Here is a 14,739-nt window from a genome sequence, read left to right on the forward strand (position 1 = left end):
TTTTCCTTAGATTGCATTCTAAATAAATCATACAATAAAATTGTAACCATTGTAATACTGGTAACATCAAGTTTACTATGAAATTGCTATTATAGTGCTTTTTTTTTCTAGATGACAACATGATAGAGTTTTTTCTTACTAACTGCAAGTATAGCATAGAAAAAGCAAAGAAGAATATTGATATGTATTACACACTTCCTCCATTAATACCGGAGGTATACGAAAAGAGGAATCCCAATTTACCAGGTTACCAGGAAAATGTTGAGAAATCTGGGTAAGTACTTAAGAGATTTGAAACTATATTTGACATTGGGAGAGTAATAAGAGAATATATTTAAAAATCCACTAGGAAGAATTTCCTGTAGCTGGCTGTATACCATTAATTACAAGTAAAATTTAATAAAAAATTTTGGTCTTGGTAAAAGGTATATTATTTTAAAAAGCCCTATAGGGCTACAAACATCGAACAGAACGTTTTCGCTCTAAAAAGAGCATCATCAGTGTTGCAAGAACATGGTGAGCCAACCAAAAAATACGAAGGTCAAAGCCTTTCAAAAATGGACTAAAAGTCACATCAAAATGCTAACATAGCAAATTCCAAAGGATGGATATAATCCCTAAGGATATGGCCCTAGGATAACATATGACTCCCACACGTTGTAAGTGGGTCAAAGGTAACAAATTAGGTCATTATGTTACAAGAGCTGACAGGCAACTAAGATGTGAGATATCAAAAGCGAAGTCAAAGAATATATTTCATCCATAATTTAATTGAAGAGCATAGGGCTCAATGAGTCCTGACTTATTTCGATGCCTATCTCTATATACAGTATGTCCTATGTGTAAGTTGGAACCATATTTATGGAAAATTTTTTATTATTAATTTTACGAAATAAAGTTATTCTTCATTAAATGGTCTAAAACCCAAGATTGAAGCATCCAATATAAAATTTTATGAATATTATACGAGGTATGTCGAAATACATGAATTTCGCTTAAGAGTAAAATAGCTTTATTTTTAACAATATTGAAAATTGTTATTATGAAAACTTTATTCTAATATGCAATTACATCCTTCTATTCAAAGAAAAAAAAATTTCCTATCGAAAACCAATTTAATTTTGCGAAAAAAAGTTATTCTTTATAAAATATTTTGCATGGTTTAAAACCTAAAATACAACCATCTTATATTAAATTTTATCAATTTTCTACGAGGTATATAAAAAAATATGAATTTCACCCAAAAGTAAATAAAAATACCTTTATTTTTCACGTGATCGAAAATTCTGGTTAAAAAAAGTTGTTTAGAATTAAAATCTATGTTCCAATGTGTAATTACATCCTTCTAATTGAAATACACTGAACTATAAAAATCTCTGAACTTTACTCTTGATCGAAATTCATCTTTTTTGACATACTTCGTATAAAATTTGATATAAGATGGTTGTCGTTTAGGTTCTAGTCCATGCAGAATTTTTTATGAAGAATAATTTTTTTTGTCGTTAAATTAATAATACAAGAGATATCATAATTGAAATTACTGAAAATTATGGTGGTTGTCCACAATTTAAGAAAAATTTACAACTTTTTTTTTCCAATTAGAAGGATGTAATTACATATTAAAATATAGTTCTTAATTTCAAACAATTTTCATAATAACAATTTTCAATATTCTGAAAAATAAAGCTAGTTTACTCTTGAGCGAAATTCATATTTTTAAATGTACCTCGTATAATATCCATAAAATTTGATATTTGATGGTTGAGTCTAAGGTTTTAGACCATGCAGAGTTTTTTATGAAGAATGAATTTTTTTCGTAAAATTAATAATAGAAAAGTTTTCCATATTTATGGTTCCAACTTACAGGGACATATTGTATTCGATGGCCTGGTTCCAAAAGTGGCTAACTACAAAATCGTCGTTTTCGATTAAACGAAATTTTAAGTTTAACTCTGTCGATCAAATTAGGTCTTTTAAATAGAATTATTGTTTCTCTATAAAATATTAGGTAGTCATACTGACAAACACTTTAGATACTTTCTTGCTTTCTTTCTCCTTATACCCTTTCAGGTGTCGGATTTGGGTTGAGTTTAGTTACATATTCTCCCATTTCTTCCATTCTTTTCTGTCTTGTGCTATTAGTTTCATTTCTTCTAGCATTTTCTGTTTAATTTTTCCTGCTTCTACTATTTGCTCTATCCATTTTTTCCTCGGTCTGCCTTTTTTTTTGTAATATTCCTTGTTTCGGGAATTTTCCTTGTTAGTCTACTAGGTGTCATTCTCATCAGATGTCCATACCAGTTTAATTATCTCTTTATTATTTTATTCATTATTGGTTCCTCTTTAGTTATCCCTCTTATTACCTCATTTCTTATTCTATCCCATTTGGTCTTTCCGGCTATAGCTCGTAGATGTCTCATCTCAATTGCATTAACCCTACTATTATGCTTTTTCTGTAAAGTCCAATTTTCGCTCGTATACAGTATCGTCGGTATCACAATCGTATTATACGAGTATATTTTAATTTTTGTTTCGTGTGACAATACTTTTTTCCTCAGAACTGGCGCTAGCGCGTAGTACAGTTTGTTTGATTTTTTAGTTCTGTTTGTTATTTCGAGGTCTATTTTCCCATCATTAGTAATTATACTTCCAAGATAATCATATGCGGTAACTATTTCCAGTAGAGAATTTTTGCATTTTATATTTACTTCATTTTCTTTCTTTTCGCCGATGGCCATTATTTTACTTTTCTCGATGTTTATTTCTATCTTTAATTTCTCTATTTCTTCTGTCCATATGTTTATAAGTTTTTGCATTTTTGTCACGGAATCTGCTATAAGGACTATGTCATCCGCATACAATAAGGCTTCTATTTTTATTGGCTGTAATCTTTGGTATCCTATTGTTGTCTGTATTTGGTTCGCTCTTTCTCCAGTATTTCTAGTCAATTCATTCATGACTATTATGAATAGTAGCGAACTAAGACTGTCTCCTTGTTTGATACCTCTTTCTCAATTGAATTCTTCAGGTCTTTCTCCTGCCATCTGTGCACGTCCTTTTACTACTCTGTATATACTTTCAATTATTTTTATCAGCGTAATTGGTACTTTCATGTTCTGCAAGCATTTCCATATAACTTTTTTCTATAGAGTCGAATGCTGTTCTTAGATCTATGAAAGCTAGAATGAGCTTTTCCCCCGAATCAATACTTCTTTCTATTATATTTCTAATGATGTAAATGTTATCGTTTGTCTGTCTTTCTGGTCTAAACGCTGCTTGTTCTTCTCCCAGTTCTTTTTCTACCTCTTGTCTTAGCCTCTTCTCTACTATTTTCGTGTATATTTTAAAACATACCGATGATAATCTATAATTTTCGCAGTTGAAGTGTTCTCCCTCACCCCTTTCGTATATTGGCACGATAAGGTTATTTTGCCAGTGTTTTGGGATTTGCTGCTTTTCCCATGCCTCTTTGTATATTTATAACAACCAGTTTATCCCTTCTTCTCCCATGTACTTGACCATTTCCGGGTCTATGTCATCATCCCATCCAGCTTTACCTATTTTTACGTTTGATACTTCCTGTATTATTTCTCTACTTATTTGCTCTAATTGTTTGTTCTCGTTATCTTGATATGTTTCATTTCTGTCATCTATTGTTTCATTTCTAAATTTGTTTTCATAATATTCTTTCCATACTTTAGCTATCTCTTCTGGATTTGTTTGGATTTGGTTTGTTGTATCCCTTACTGCTGTTATTTCTTTATGTTTTCCTTTCTTCATATGTCTGATTTTTGTCCAGAAGCTTCTATTGTTTGTTACATAGTTTTCCTGTAATTCTTCTCCAAACTCTTGCCACGTCTTTGTTTTTGATTGTCTTATGGTGTTTTTCGCTAATCGTCTCAGCCTTTTGTGTTTTTCTTTATCTTCTTCCAGCTCGGTTTCAATGTTTTTCCATGCTATTTTCTTTTTCTTCACTGCTGTTTTAACTTCATTGTTCCACCATCTCGTTCTTTTATGGTGTTAATTATGTTTTCCGATTCCACATATTTCTATTGCTGTAGACTTTATGACTACTTTGAAGGCGTTCCATCTTTCCTCCAGTGTCCATGCTTCTTTTTGGTTTTCTAGTTGTCTTAATCTTTTATTTGTTTCTTCTTTGTAATGTTCTCGCACCTGTTCTAATTTGAGCTTATTTACTTTTACTCTTTGGTAATATTTCCTTTCCACCTCCTTTATTTTTTCATCCTCGAGTTTTGCAGTAACCATCCTGTGCTCTGTAGCTAGTTCAGGTTCCTGTTCAGTTCAGACGTTATGTATTTTATCTTCTAGGTTTCTCGTATAAACTATGTAATTTATCAAACTTTTCGCTCTTCTCTCTTGCGCCACGAACGTATATTTATCTTCCATGTTTTGGTTTGTAAATGTGTTTCCTATTAGTAGGTCATTTGCTTGGCAGAAGTCTAGCATTTTGACATCATTCCTGTTCAAACATTCGTCTCCATATTTTCCAATGCATCCTAATCCTTTGTTGACATCCCTGCCTACTCTTGAATTCCAATCTCCTAAAATTATGATTTTCTCTCTCGTTTCTCTTAATTTGTCTAGTGCTCTTTGGAGTTCATTGTAGAATTCTGTCATCGTTTCTTCATCTCTGCCTTCAGTTGGTCCATATAATTGTATGAATCCTATTTTGTCTTTTAGGTCAATTTGGATTGTTATAATTCTAGATGATGATGTTTCATAGAGCGTTATTCTTGGTTCGAGTCTCTTATTTACTATTATACCAACTCCTTCCTTTGCTCTGTGTCCATGCCGTACTCCTGAATAATAAAGACTATATTCCTCATTTAGATTTATGTGCCCACCTCCTACCTTTATTTTTTCGCTTATTTCCATTATTTGGATACCCATTTTTTCCATTTCTTCAGTTATTTCTGTTTCCTTTCCATTTAGATACAAGAATAATAAATAGTTCTTTAAACTATTCGTCTGGGGAGGGTTTCTCGTAATAAAATGCACGTAGCTACTAGTGTTGACCATATGCAAGACCAAGACGAGACTTAGATAGTCTTGGTCTTGGTCTTGCGCCAGTACACCTGGTCTTGGTCTTGGTCTTGGTATTGCGCTCCCGGTCTTGGTCTTGGTCTTGGTCTTGCAGCAAAAGTCTTGCAAGTCTCGCAGTTGCCCATTAGAATATTGCATATCTTAGGACAACGTAACAGAGTAGGTACATTTTAAGATTGAATATCATAGCCATAGGAAAAACCAACCAAATTAATAAATATCTGACACCGGGTGGGGTTTGAACTCATGGTGTAAGTGATCCGTGCTCATATTCTAACTAACTAAAGTTTATTAGAAACATGCATTTTTTAGTGTATTTGCTATTCACTATCTGTGATTTGAAAAGCATTCAATTCGGTGACAAATCTGCACAGTATGTTAATGCCAGTTCTAATTTTTATCCACTACGTTGGGTTGGACAGACCAGTATGAGTTTCAGATTTGATGGCACGTCAGTTTTTCTCAAAGTTCGCATCATTTTGTGGAATATTCTAGCATATAAAATACTGAAATTAAAACCCAACTCTAGTCTAATGTTTTCTTAACATTTTGTTTTTGATTCATTCGCTTATGTTGCATAACAAAAAAGTTAGGTATTTTAACAACTAGCCATGTTTTTCATTAATACAGGGTGTTTTTAAATAAGTATGGCAAATTTTAAGGGGTACTTCTAAACAAACGAGTCATGTTACGTATGCATGCCAATGGTGAATATTAAATTCTTAATTGTATGTCAAAAATGCCCAATAACTACCTCATAACACTCACCAAATTTCATTTGCATATCTCAACCGGTTTTAGAGCAATAAATAAATCCTCAGTTTGTAAGAAAAAATTTAATAACCCTATTTGGGAAACGAAGCGTTTGCGGACATACCCTCCTATTAGAGGTAAAACTCACAAAGTGCACTTTTTTGAGATTTTGACATTTTCATCAATTTGAACTCAATACGGTACTGTCCAGCCCTAAAGAAATCACCTGCGGCTCTATTCTAATTGCTGAGATAATTTATGGTATACTTCACTAAGTGCATGATTGTGAATTTCGGATTCAAGGTAAAACTCATTAAAACCTATTATTGCATTTATTGAATTTTTCCTTACAATCTGGAGTGCCGAATCGGTAAAAATACATAATATTATTTAGTGATATTTCAAACAATACATTATTGTATATAACATTATTGTAATACGTAATAGTATATAACTGTTTATTATTTTTGTGTTCATTATCTATTCGGCGATTGATTAAAGAAATGAGCTTAAATTATTTCTTTGTATAAAGAATGTTTCTGCTGTTAAAGAATGTGCAAAATATTTTATTCTCCTATATACTCCCTAAAACTACCATCAGTTCTAACCGCAAGACGCAAGAGTCTTAGTCTTGTTCTTGCTTAAGTCTTGCACGCTAAGTCTTGGTCTTGGTCTTGCTAAAATTAGGCGGTCTTGGTCTTGGTCTTGGTCTTGCGAAAACGGAAGAACAAGACCAAGACTGCAAGACCAAGACCGATTTTGGGCAACACTAGTAGCTACATTTGGAACTTAACTTTATTTTAAATTGAGAAATGAATACTGGATTCTTAATATCTACAATATTACAACTACAGTAAAATTTATAAAAATAAGTAATAATTAAACAACGGTATAAACTTCTTGTAAAATAAATATTTCAAAAAAATCTTGCTCTTCCTGGTCATTTATACCGGGTATTACCGTCTCGTCCTCAATATTTGGATCTCCAGTTAAGTCTCTATAAAAGGCTCTGCAATCGTCGGTAAAATTTGCGGCACCACTGATTTCTTTTGGTGGACGGTGCGGCCCTGTATCTCTGCATAGGGATTTTTTTAGATAGTTAATCCATGTATCCTTTCCTAAGGGTATTGGTTCTATTATTTCCTTTATATCCGTTCTTTGACGTCTTCTTATAAAGCGCCATATTTCCTTTTGGAGACCATAAAAATCGTGTTCCATTTTTCTCATGATTATTTTATGCCTCTTGTATCTTGGTTGACATGTATTGTACATGTATATGTACATTTTTCCTTTACTTCTTTAAAAAAAAATTCAATTTGTTCTAAAATGCCTAAAATACTCGAAAGACTGTATCGCTGAATAATAATCATTATGAGAAGGGGAGAATGGGAACCACTTAACTATATTCTTTAATAAAAAACAAATTTAAGGCTATATAAAAAATCGGTCCAGGTTAAGAGCTAGTTTAAAATGTTATTTATCCTTCGCTGTTATTATTGCGTCAATTTATTTAGTTATGTTAAAGTTATTATGAAATTAGTAAAAATAGTGAATGGCTAAAATTGCCCCAATAGGTCGGGTAATAGGAACCACAATCTATTTTAACCCGGGAGCGGTGGCGCTCACTTCTTTAACGTAAGTAGTCGCGCGTAGAGAAAAAATCTCACAATATAGATTTAAATACGAATTTAAATCAAATTTCTATTTTATAATATTTTTATTTACTTGTTATGTTAAAACTCTTTAATCGGTAATCCCGCTATAAGGCCGGCATTAAAATAATCGAATTGTTTTAAAATGTAAAATTTATTTGCTCTCACATCGACTACACCGCTTTTCGGCAAGAATAGTGTCGACCAGTGGTAACGGTTTAAAAAAGTTCAGTTGTTATTTGAGAGATTATACAGTGCGGTAGAATAAGTGTTGCCCCCCCCCCCCTATTAACTTGTTTATTTTAAGAATATAAGCAAAACGCTCGGATATGTCGATTTTTAAACTAACCATAGTATATTATAGCATCAACGTTTCAAACTTCAGGTGACAGGCATAACTTTGATTTTTTTAAATGGGAAAGTACATCATGTGATACCTCATTTAAAAGCTCTTAAAATACTGTTTTCAAAAATGTATAATACTTTAATCCTGTTTGAGAGCGTAGGCGCAAAATTTCGGTCGAATTCTTTCTAAATGCAATATTTTTTTTCGAATCCTGAAAAAACGAATAAATATTTTTGAAAAATTTAAACGCACAATGAAATATTACAGTATTCTCGATGGTCCAAATTCCCTGAGAACTCCTATAATGTTTATTTTAATGTCACAGTTGCGAAAAAAAGAGAAAATTATTTAGTGTGATTATTAATTGCACATATATCATTCAAAAAAAAATTTTGTTGATTCTAAGGGACTGTCAGACCTCGGTAATAATCTAATCTTTGATTCTGCGTTTACATTTTTCAAAAATACATATTAGTTTTCTCAGAATTCGAAAAAACTAAATGCGTTTAAAAAGAGTTCGACCAAAATTCTGCGCCTACGCTCTCAAACAGGATTAAAGTATTATACATTTTTGAAATCAGTATTTTAAGAGCTTTTAAATGAAATGTCTCATGATGCACTTTCCTATTAAAAAAAATCAAAGTTATGCCTGTCACCTGAAGAGGGATCGCGTGAAGTTCGAAACGTTGATGCTATAATATACTATGGTTAGTTTAAAAATCGACCTGTCCGAGCCTTTTGCTTATATTCTTAAAATAAACAAGTTAATAGGGGGGGGGGATCAACACTTATTCCACCGCTCTGTATATTATGGTCAACGTGGAAGCATGCAAGTAAATCGTACGTAGAAATTATTGCTCTGGAAAACGTGTAATCGAACCGTAAAATAAAATAGTTCTAGTTGTCCAATTGATTTCATATTTTTTTGGTAAGTACTTATAGTATTTGTTTGATAGTTTACTAGCGCATTTGGTGAAAAATATAAAATTAGTGCTGTTTTTTGAGTGTTTAGTGATACCCGTCTTTTGGCCGGCTTGTCGGTGTACGGTAAAATAAGTCCTTCGCGTATTTGAATAAAAGTACATATTTGTATTATTTTACTTTTATTATTTATACATTTCTTTCTTTCTATTGTAGAACATGGAAAATAATAAATCTCAAAGACGAAGAAAGTATGGTGCGCAAAGGTATGACGAGCTAACAGACGCGGAAACAAGGACAAAATACGATCTTTCCACAATACCCGATGAACAAATCGACGAGATCATGAACTCTTATCTTGATTCTGATGGCGAGATAGTTTACGAAGATGATGATGATAGCATAGCTGATCCGGATTATGACTACAAGGCGGATGTGCTTACAGCCGAGAACGATGAGATCATTTTTTCCTGTTTGCCTCATTGAATCTCATATGGGGCGAAGTGAATTGCGCATTAAAACAATGGATGCAATGAAACGCATGTTTTCACATGAAGGAGCTTCACAAGAAAAACATGAGACTATTCCAATTTCGTGTGAAAATTGCTCAAGCTCTGTGCTCTTCTGTTCAGAAAAGACCCATTGGTCGACATTCAAATTCACCGCTCACTACTAATAGTACTAAAGCTGGTATAAAGGCAGCGTATCCTGTTGAAGACGTATGTTACGATGGAGTAAATCATGTTGCTGAATGGATTCCAGGTAGTAAAAAGGCTTGCCAATACTGCAAGAAATCAGAAACACACACTTTCTGCCTGAAATGTCAACTACATGTATGTCATTCCGGCGCCAAGAATTGTTGGAAATACTACTACGTCCGTCGTTAATGTATTTATTTCATTAGTATTTACCTGTTAATTTTTTTTATCAAGTTTATATCAATAGCAATTTAAATGTTTTTATAAGCAATTAAAAAGTACTAGTTGATTTTTCCCTGTAGACCGATATACCGGCCGTACGGCCGGCATTCTCCTTTTTCACTTTGTGGCTGAGTCAATATAGACCGGCCAGTATCGTCGCCCCCGCTAGCGCAATTATTCCGATTCGATTTTTTTGCACAAACTTACTCAAAAAGAGGTCCTTATAACATATCCACAGGGTGCCGGGCGGTGCCGTGGTCGAAAAATTTTTTAAACAATTTTTTTAAACAAATTCACAAAAATAATTTTTTTATTTCCAACAATTTTTTTTAGATAATTTGGGTCATTCTGAGCAAAAAAGGTCTCTTGTTATTTTTCTCTAAAATTGACTGTTGTTGAGTTATACGGAATTAAAAATTTGAAAAATGCGAAAATGGCCATTTCAAGGCTTCCTAACTCGATTAAAAATGATTATTATGAAATTCAAAAAGTACAAAATCAAGATTGAAATACCTTCTTCAGCGTCCTGAAGAGATTTTTGTCATTAATTTATTACAAAGCTGTTATTTTTAGTTATTAACAATTAGCGCTCTAGTCTAACTGTATCGTCGCCCCCGTTAACGGAACTATTTATATTAGATTTTTTTGCACAAACTTACTCAAAAAGAGGTCCTTATAAAATATCCACAGAGTGGCTGGCGGTGCCGTGGTCGAAAAATTTTTTAAACAATTTTTTTTAACAAATTCACAAAAATAATTTTTTTATTTCCAACAATTTTTTTTAGATAACTTGGGTCATTCTGAGCAAAAAAGGTCTCTTGTCATTTTTTTCTAAAACTGACTGTTTTTGAATCTTGATTTTATCACTTTTTAAATTTCATAATAATAATTTTTAATCGAGTTATGAAGCCTTAAAAACGGCCATTTTCGCATTTTTCAAATTTTTAATCGCATATAACTCGAAAACAGTTTAGAGAAAAATGAACACAGACTTTTTTACCCAAAATAACCCAATTTATCTAAAAAAATTGTCGGAAATGAAAAAATTATTTTTCGACCACGGCGCGGCACCGCCCGGCACCCTATGGATATGTTATAAAGACCTCTTTTTGAGTAAGTTTGTGCAAAAAAATCTAATCGAAATAGTTCCGCTAACGGGGGCGACGATACAGTTGGACTATACCGCTAATTGTTAATAACTAAAAATAACAGCTTTGTAATAAAATAATGACAAAAATCTCTTCAGGACGCTGAAGAAGGTATTTGAATCTTGATCTTGTCACTTTTTTAATTTCATAATAATAATTTTTAATCGAGTTATGAAGCCTTGAAAATGGCTATTTTCACATTTTTCAAATTTTTAATCGCGTATAACTCGACAACAGTCAAGTTTAGAGAAAAATGACCAAAGACCTTGTTTGCTCACAATGATCCAAATTATCTAAAAAAAATTGTGGGAAATGAAAAAATTATTTTTGTGCATTTGTTTAAAAAAAATTGTTTAAAAAATTTTTCGACCACGGCACCGCCCGGCACCCTGTGGATATGTTATAAAGACCTCTTTTTGAGTAAGTTTGTGCAAAAAAATCTAGTCGAAATAGGGGCGACGATACAGTTAGACTATACCGCTAATTGTTAATAACTAAAAATAACAGCTTTGTAATAAAATAGTGACAAAAATCTCTTCAGGACGTTGAAGAAGTTGTTCGAATCTTGATTTTGTCACTTTTTGAATTTCATAATAATCATTTTTAATCGAGTTATGAAGCCTTGAAATTAGCCATTTTCGCATTTTTCAAGTTTTTAATGGCGTATAACTCGACAAAAGTCAATTTTGGAGAAAAATTACAGGAGACCTTTTTTTGCTCAGCATGACCCAAATTATCTAAAAAAAATTGTTGGAAATAAAAAATTATTTTTGTGAATTTGTTTAAAAAAAATTGTTTAAAAAATTTTTCGACCACGGCACCGCCCGGCACCCTGTGGATATGTTATAAGGACCTCTTTTTGAGTAACTTTGTGCCAAAAAAATCGAATCGGAATAATTGCACTAGCGGGGGCGACGATACTGCCCGGTCTAATAACAATATCAAAAAATTAACTTTCCCATTCGTGTTTCACGTAGCAAAATTGCCTAGAAACCAAAATTTTCAGAAATTTGAACACCCTCTTTCTATTTTGCCGATTAAAGGGTTAAACATTTCTATTTCTAACAATTTTAAAGCTCACTGTTTCTCACCAAAACCATAAATTCCACACAAAACAAATAAAAAATAAAAAAAAAATTCCACGCATTACTACGATCTTCCTCGAGGCACTTACGAGTGGAAAGCAATGTTGAAAAATTTTTCATCAAGTTATCACGGAAAAGAATAAAATGTGAGATTCTTTCACACGGCGTGACTGCTCCCGGGTAAAGTTTTATCTGTATTAAATTTTAAATTTTCGTAACAAAAATAGTAATAAATTGTTTTAAATTCATTTTGTTTAAACAACAGTCACGGAGATAGTCTTTAGCTGTGTCAACCCCCGAACAATCTGCATGTACCCATCGACCACAAGCTGTACAGCGATACCACAGTTCGCCACTTTTCCCAGAATCATAGCAGATAAAACATAAAGTTTCATCTTCATTATCCGAGTTATCATCACAAAGGTCTTTATCACTGACAATTGCTTCATCCGATGAATCTTCAAAAACTTGACGTTTTACCCTTGATCGTTTATCGGTTTTATTTGTTGGTTTATTGGCGTTCTTTTTAGTGTTTTTACTTTGTTTTTTTTTCGTTTTCGTTTTTACTTTTATTCTTTTCAGTCTTTTCTTGTTTTTTTTATCCTGCTTGTTTTGTTCTTTTTTTTCCAATACTCTTTTCATTCGTGTTAATGTAAGAATTTCAGAATGTTGTTTCGCTCTCGCCCTTTTCTTTGCAGGCACTTGTGTTTCTGGTAACGGTGAAGATTTGTTGAAAATATCAGTCAATACGTTTTGTTGTTTGGAGCAATCTGGATTAGAAGATGGATCTCGCTGCTGGCTCACGGATCTCCCTCGCTCTCTCATTGTGATGAGATTATTACTGCGGGAAATAAAGTTGGACGACAACCTCCATTTTCAACTGACCATGTGGAACATCCTGCCATAGGTGACTGTGCTCGAGGAGATTTATCAGGACTTTTATTTTCTTTTCTTTTTTGCTGCGATGCTTCTTGTACAACTTGCATAGAGATAGTAATATTCACCAAAAAATCTTCGTCTGTAAAAATCATCATACACTGTAATTTGACAGATGTCTGGAATTCATATAGAAATCACATTCAAAACGAGAGGCTTTTTTAAGAGGGCCAAAGAAAGTTACATCTAGCGGCTGCATCTTATGAGAGGAAAGTGGAGGAAGCGATAGCATGATGATATTATTCTCTCTGTAAAAGGTATAGGTATTATTAAAACGGGTTTATCTTTCTGAGCATTTGTAAAGTCTGCAAAATGCTATAACCAGAGAACAAACTTTTCGTCATTTGTCCAGCCGCTGGGTGTATAATAGAGCTCCAGGTGGTCCGTCCTTTTCGAGAAGAGGTGAATGTCGTTTTCTAGCGAAAATAAAAACCACGGTATGTAAATTCCCCAGGCGCTCATTGCACAGATTACTGCGATGTTTTTTCCACGCTCCCCACTTGTTTCTGCGCCAACTGTGTTCTGGTCCTTCGGAACTAAAACTTTGCTGGGATTATGCACAACAGATATGCCTGTTTCATCCATATTGTAAACATGGCTTGGGTCAAATTCATGTTTTGTCAACAAATTTTGTAGATTTGTAAAGAATAAAGAGACTTCCTCTATATTAAAACCTTTAATTCTCTTTAAACTCGTTGCTTCCGCCTTCCTGAAACTTAAATTACCGTTTCGTCTCAAAAACTCTTCCATCCAATCTTTTCCGGCTAATCGTCTTTCCTTATTAAAAGGATGATTTATTTACAAACCTTCTGCACACTCAAATGCCAAACGACGTAGTTGCCATCCAGTCAAGCCGCAAAACATAATGGAAAGTTTTTATAAATGCGCAACTAGATTTTCTTCCTGTTCTTTTGATAAAACAGTATTCCGCCGCATTTTTGCGGGAGTATCTAGCTTGTTTCCCTTTAACGTTTTCTGGAAAGTGGGGTAAGGTATTCCACATTGTTCTGCAGCTCTTCGGAGAGATGATCCGTTACTTACTGATCCGTTACTTACTAAATGGGTAGCTCTTTGTAAATCTTATAAACTCCAAGAACCCTTTAGAGTCTGCCTTTCTCGATTTCTCGGCATCTGTAATAAAAAAATATATTTTGAAGGTAATCGGGCAATCCGAGTCACTAATGGGGTAATGGGAGCCACTAACCGTCTAATGGTTCCCATTACCCTTCTTGTTAAGAAAATTTTAACCTATAAAAAATTACCAAACCCAAGTGATTAAGAAAACAAATCACATGCAGTTATTCTTTAGGTAGCATAAGGATTAGGATTAGTTTGCATAAAATAGTTTTTAAGAAAAATATATTGGGTCCAACTTACCGTGAATTTTGTAAACCACGTGTATTATAACGATAACTGCAAATCTGCAAAAGGTCTACTATGCTCACGCAAGAATCAAACAACACTGATTAAATACCTGCAACGATGTCGCTGCTTCTCTGCATTGTCGGTAAGGTGTCGCCAGTCTCAGCAACTATTTAATAGCGCGTAATAGCCCGTTCAGGGAACACAAAATTTTAAGAAAACCTCCAAAAAAAAAACAAAGGAAGGATGAATTTATTTTTTTATTTAGCGTATGGCTTAAGTATATCACAGAATATATTTAGATTTATGCATTATACAATGCATCACAAACAGATGTCCAATTTTTTTATATATTCGATTGACCCTTCGGTTGCCATTACAAAGTCTATAGGGTCGCCTGTGTATGCTCTGCGTGGGCAGTCCTGAACAATGTGACTGATCGTCTGTCTTGCAGCGCCGCAGTCACAAGAAGGCGACGGGAGTTTACCCCATCTGTGGAGGGAGTCGGCGCATCTTCCACAGTTTGTTCGAATTCGATTAAGGGCTGCCCAA

At 33.5% G+C, this 14,739-nt stretch overlaps 1 protein-coding gene across 1 annotated transcript in view; it reads left to right on the forward strand.

Moving 5' to 3' along the window:
• The window catches only part of LOC114329515 (alpha-tocopherol transfer protein-like), an 84,766-nt gene that overhangs the window by 43,859 nt on the left and 26,168 nt on the right, over positions 1-14,739 (forward strand). Inside the window, exon 2 of the mRNA XM_050657177.1 lies at positions 112-274. Within this exon, the coding sequence (XP_050513134.1) occupies positions 112-274 (163 nt within the window). The remainder of the gene's footprint in view (positions 1-111; positions 275-14,739) is intronic.

The sequence above is a fragment of the Diabrotica virgifera genome, chromosome 7 (assembly GCF_917563875.1).
Source record: "Diabrotica virgifera virgifera chromosome 7, PGI_DIABVI_V3a".
Taxonomy (NCBI): Eukaryota; Metazoa; Arthropoda; class Insecta; order Coleoptera; family Chrysomelidae; genus Diabrotica; species Diabrotica virgifera.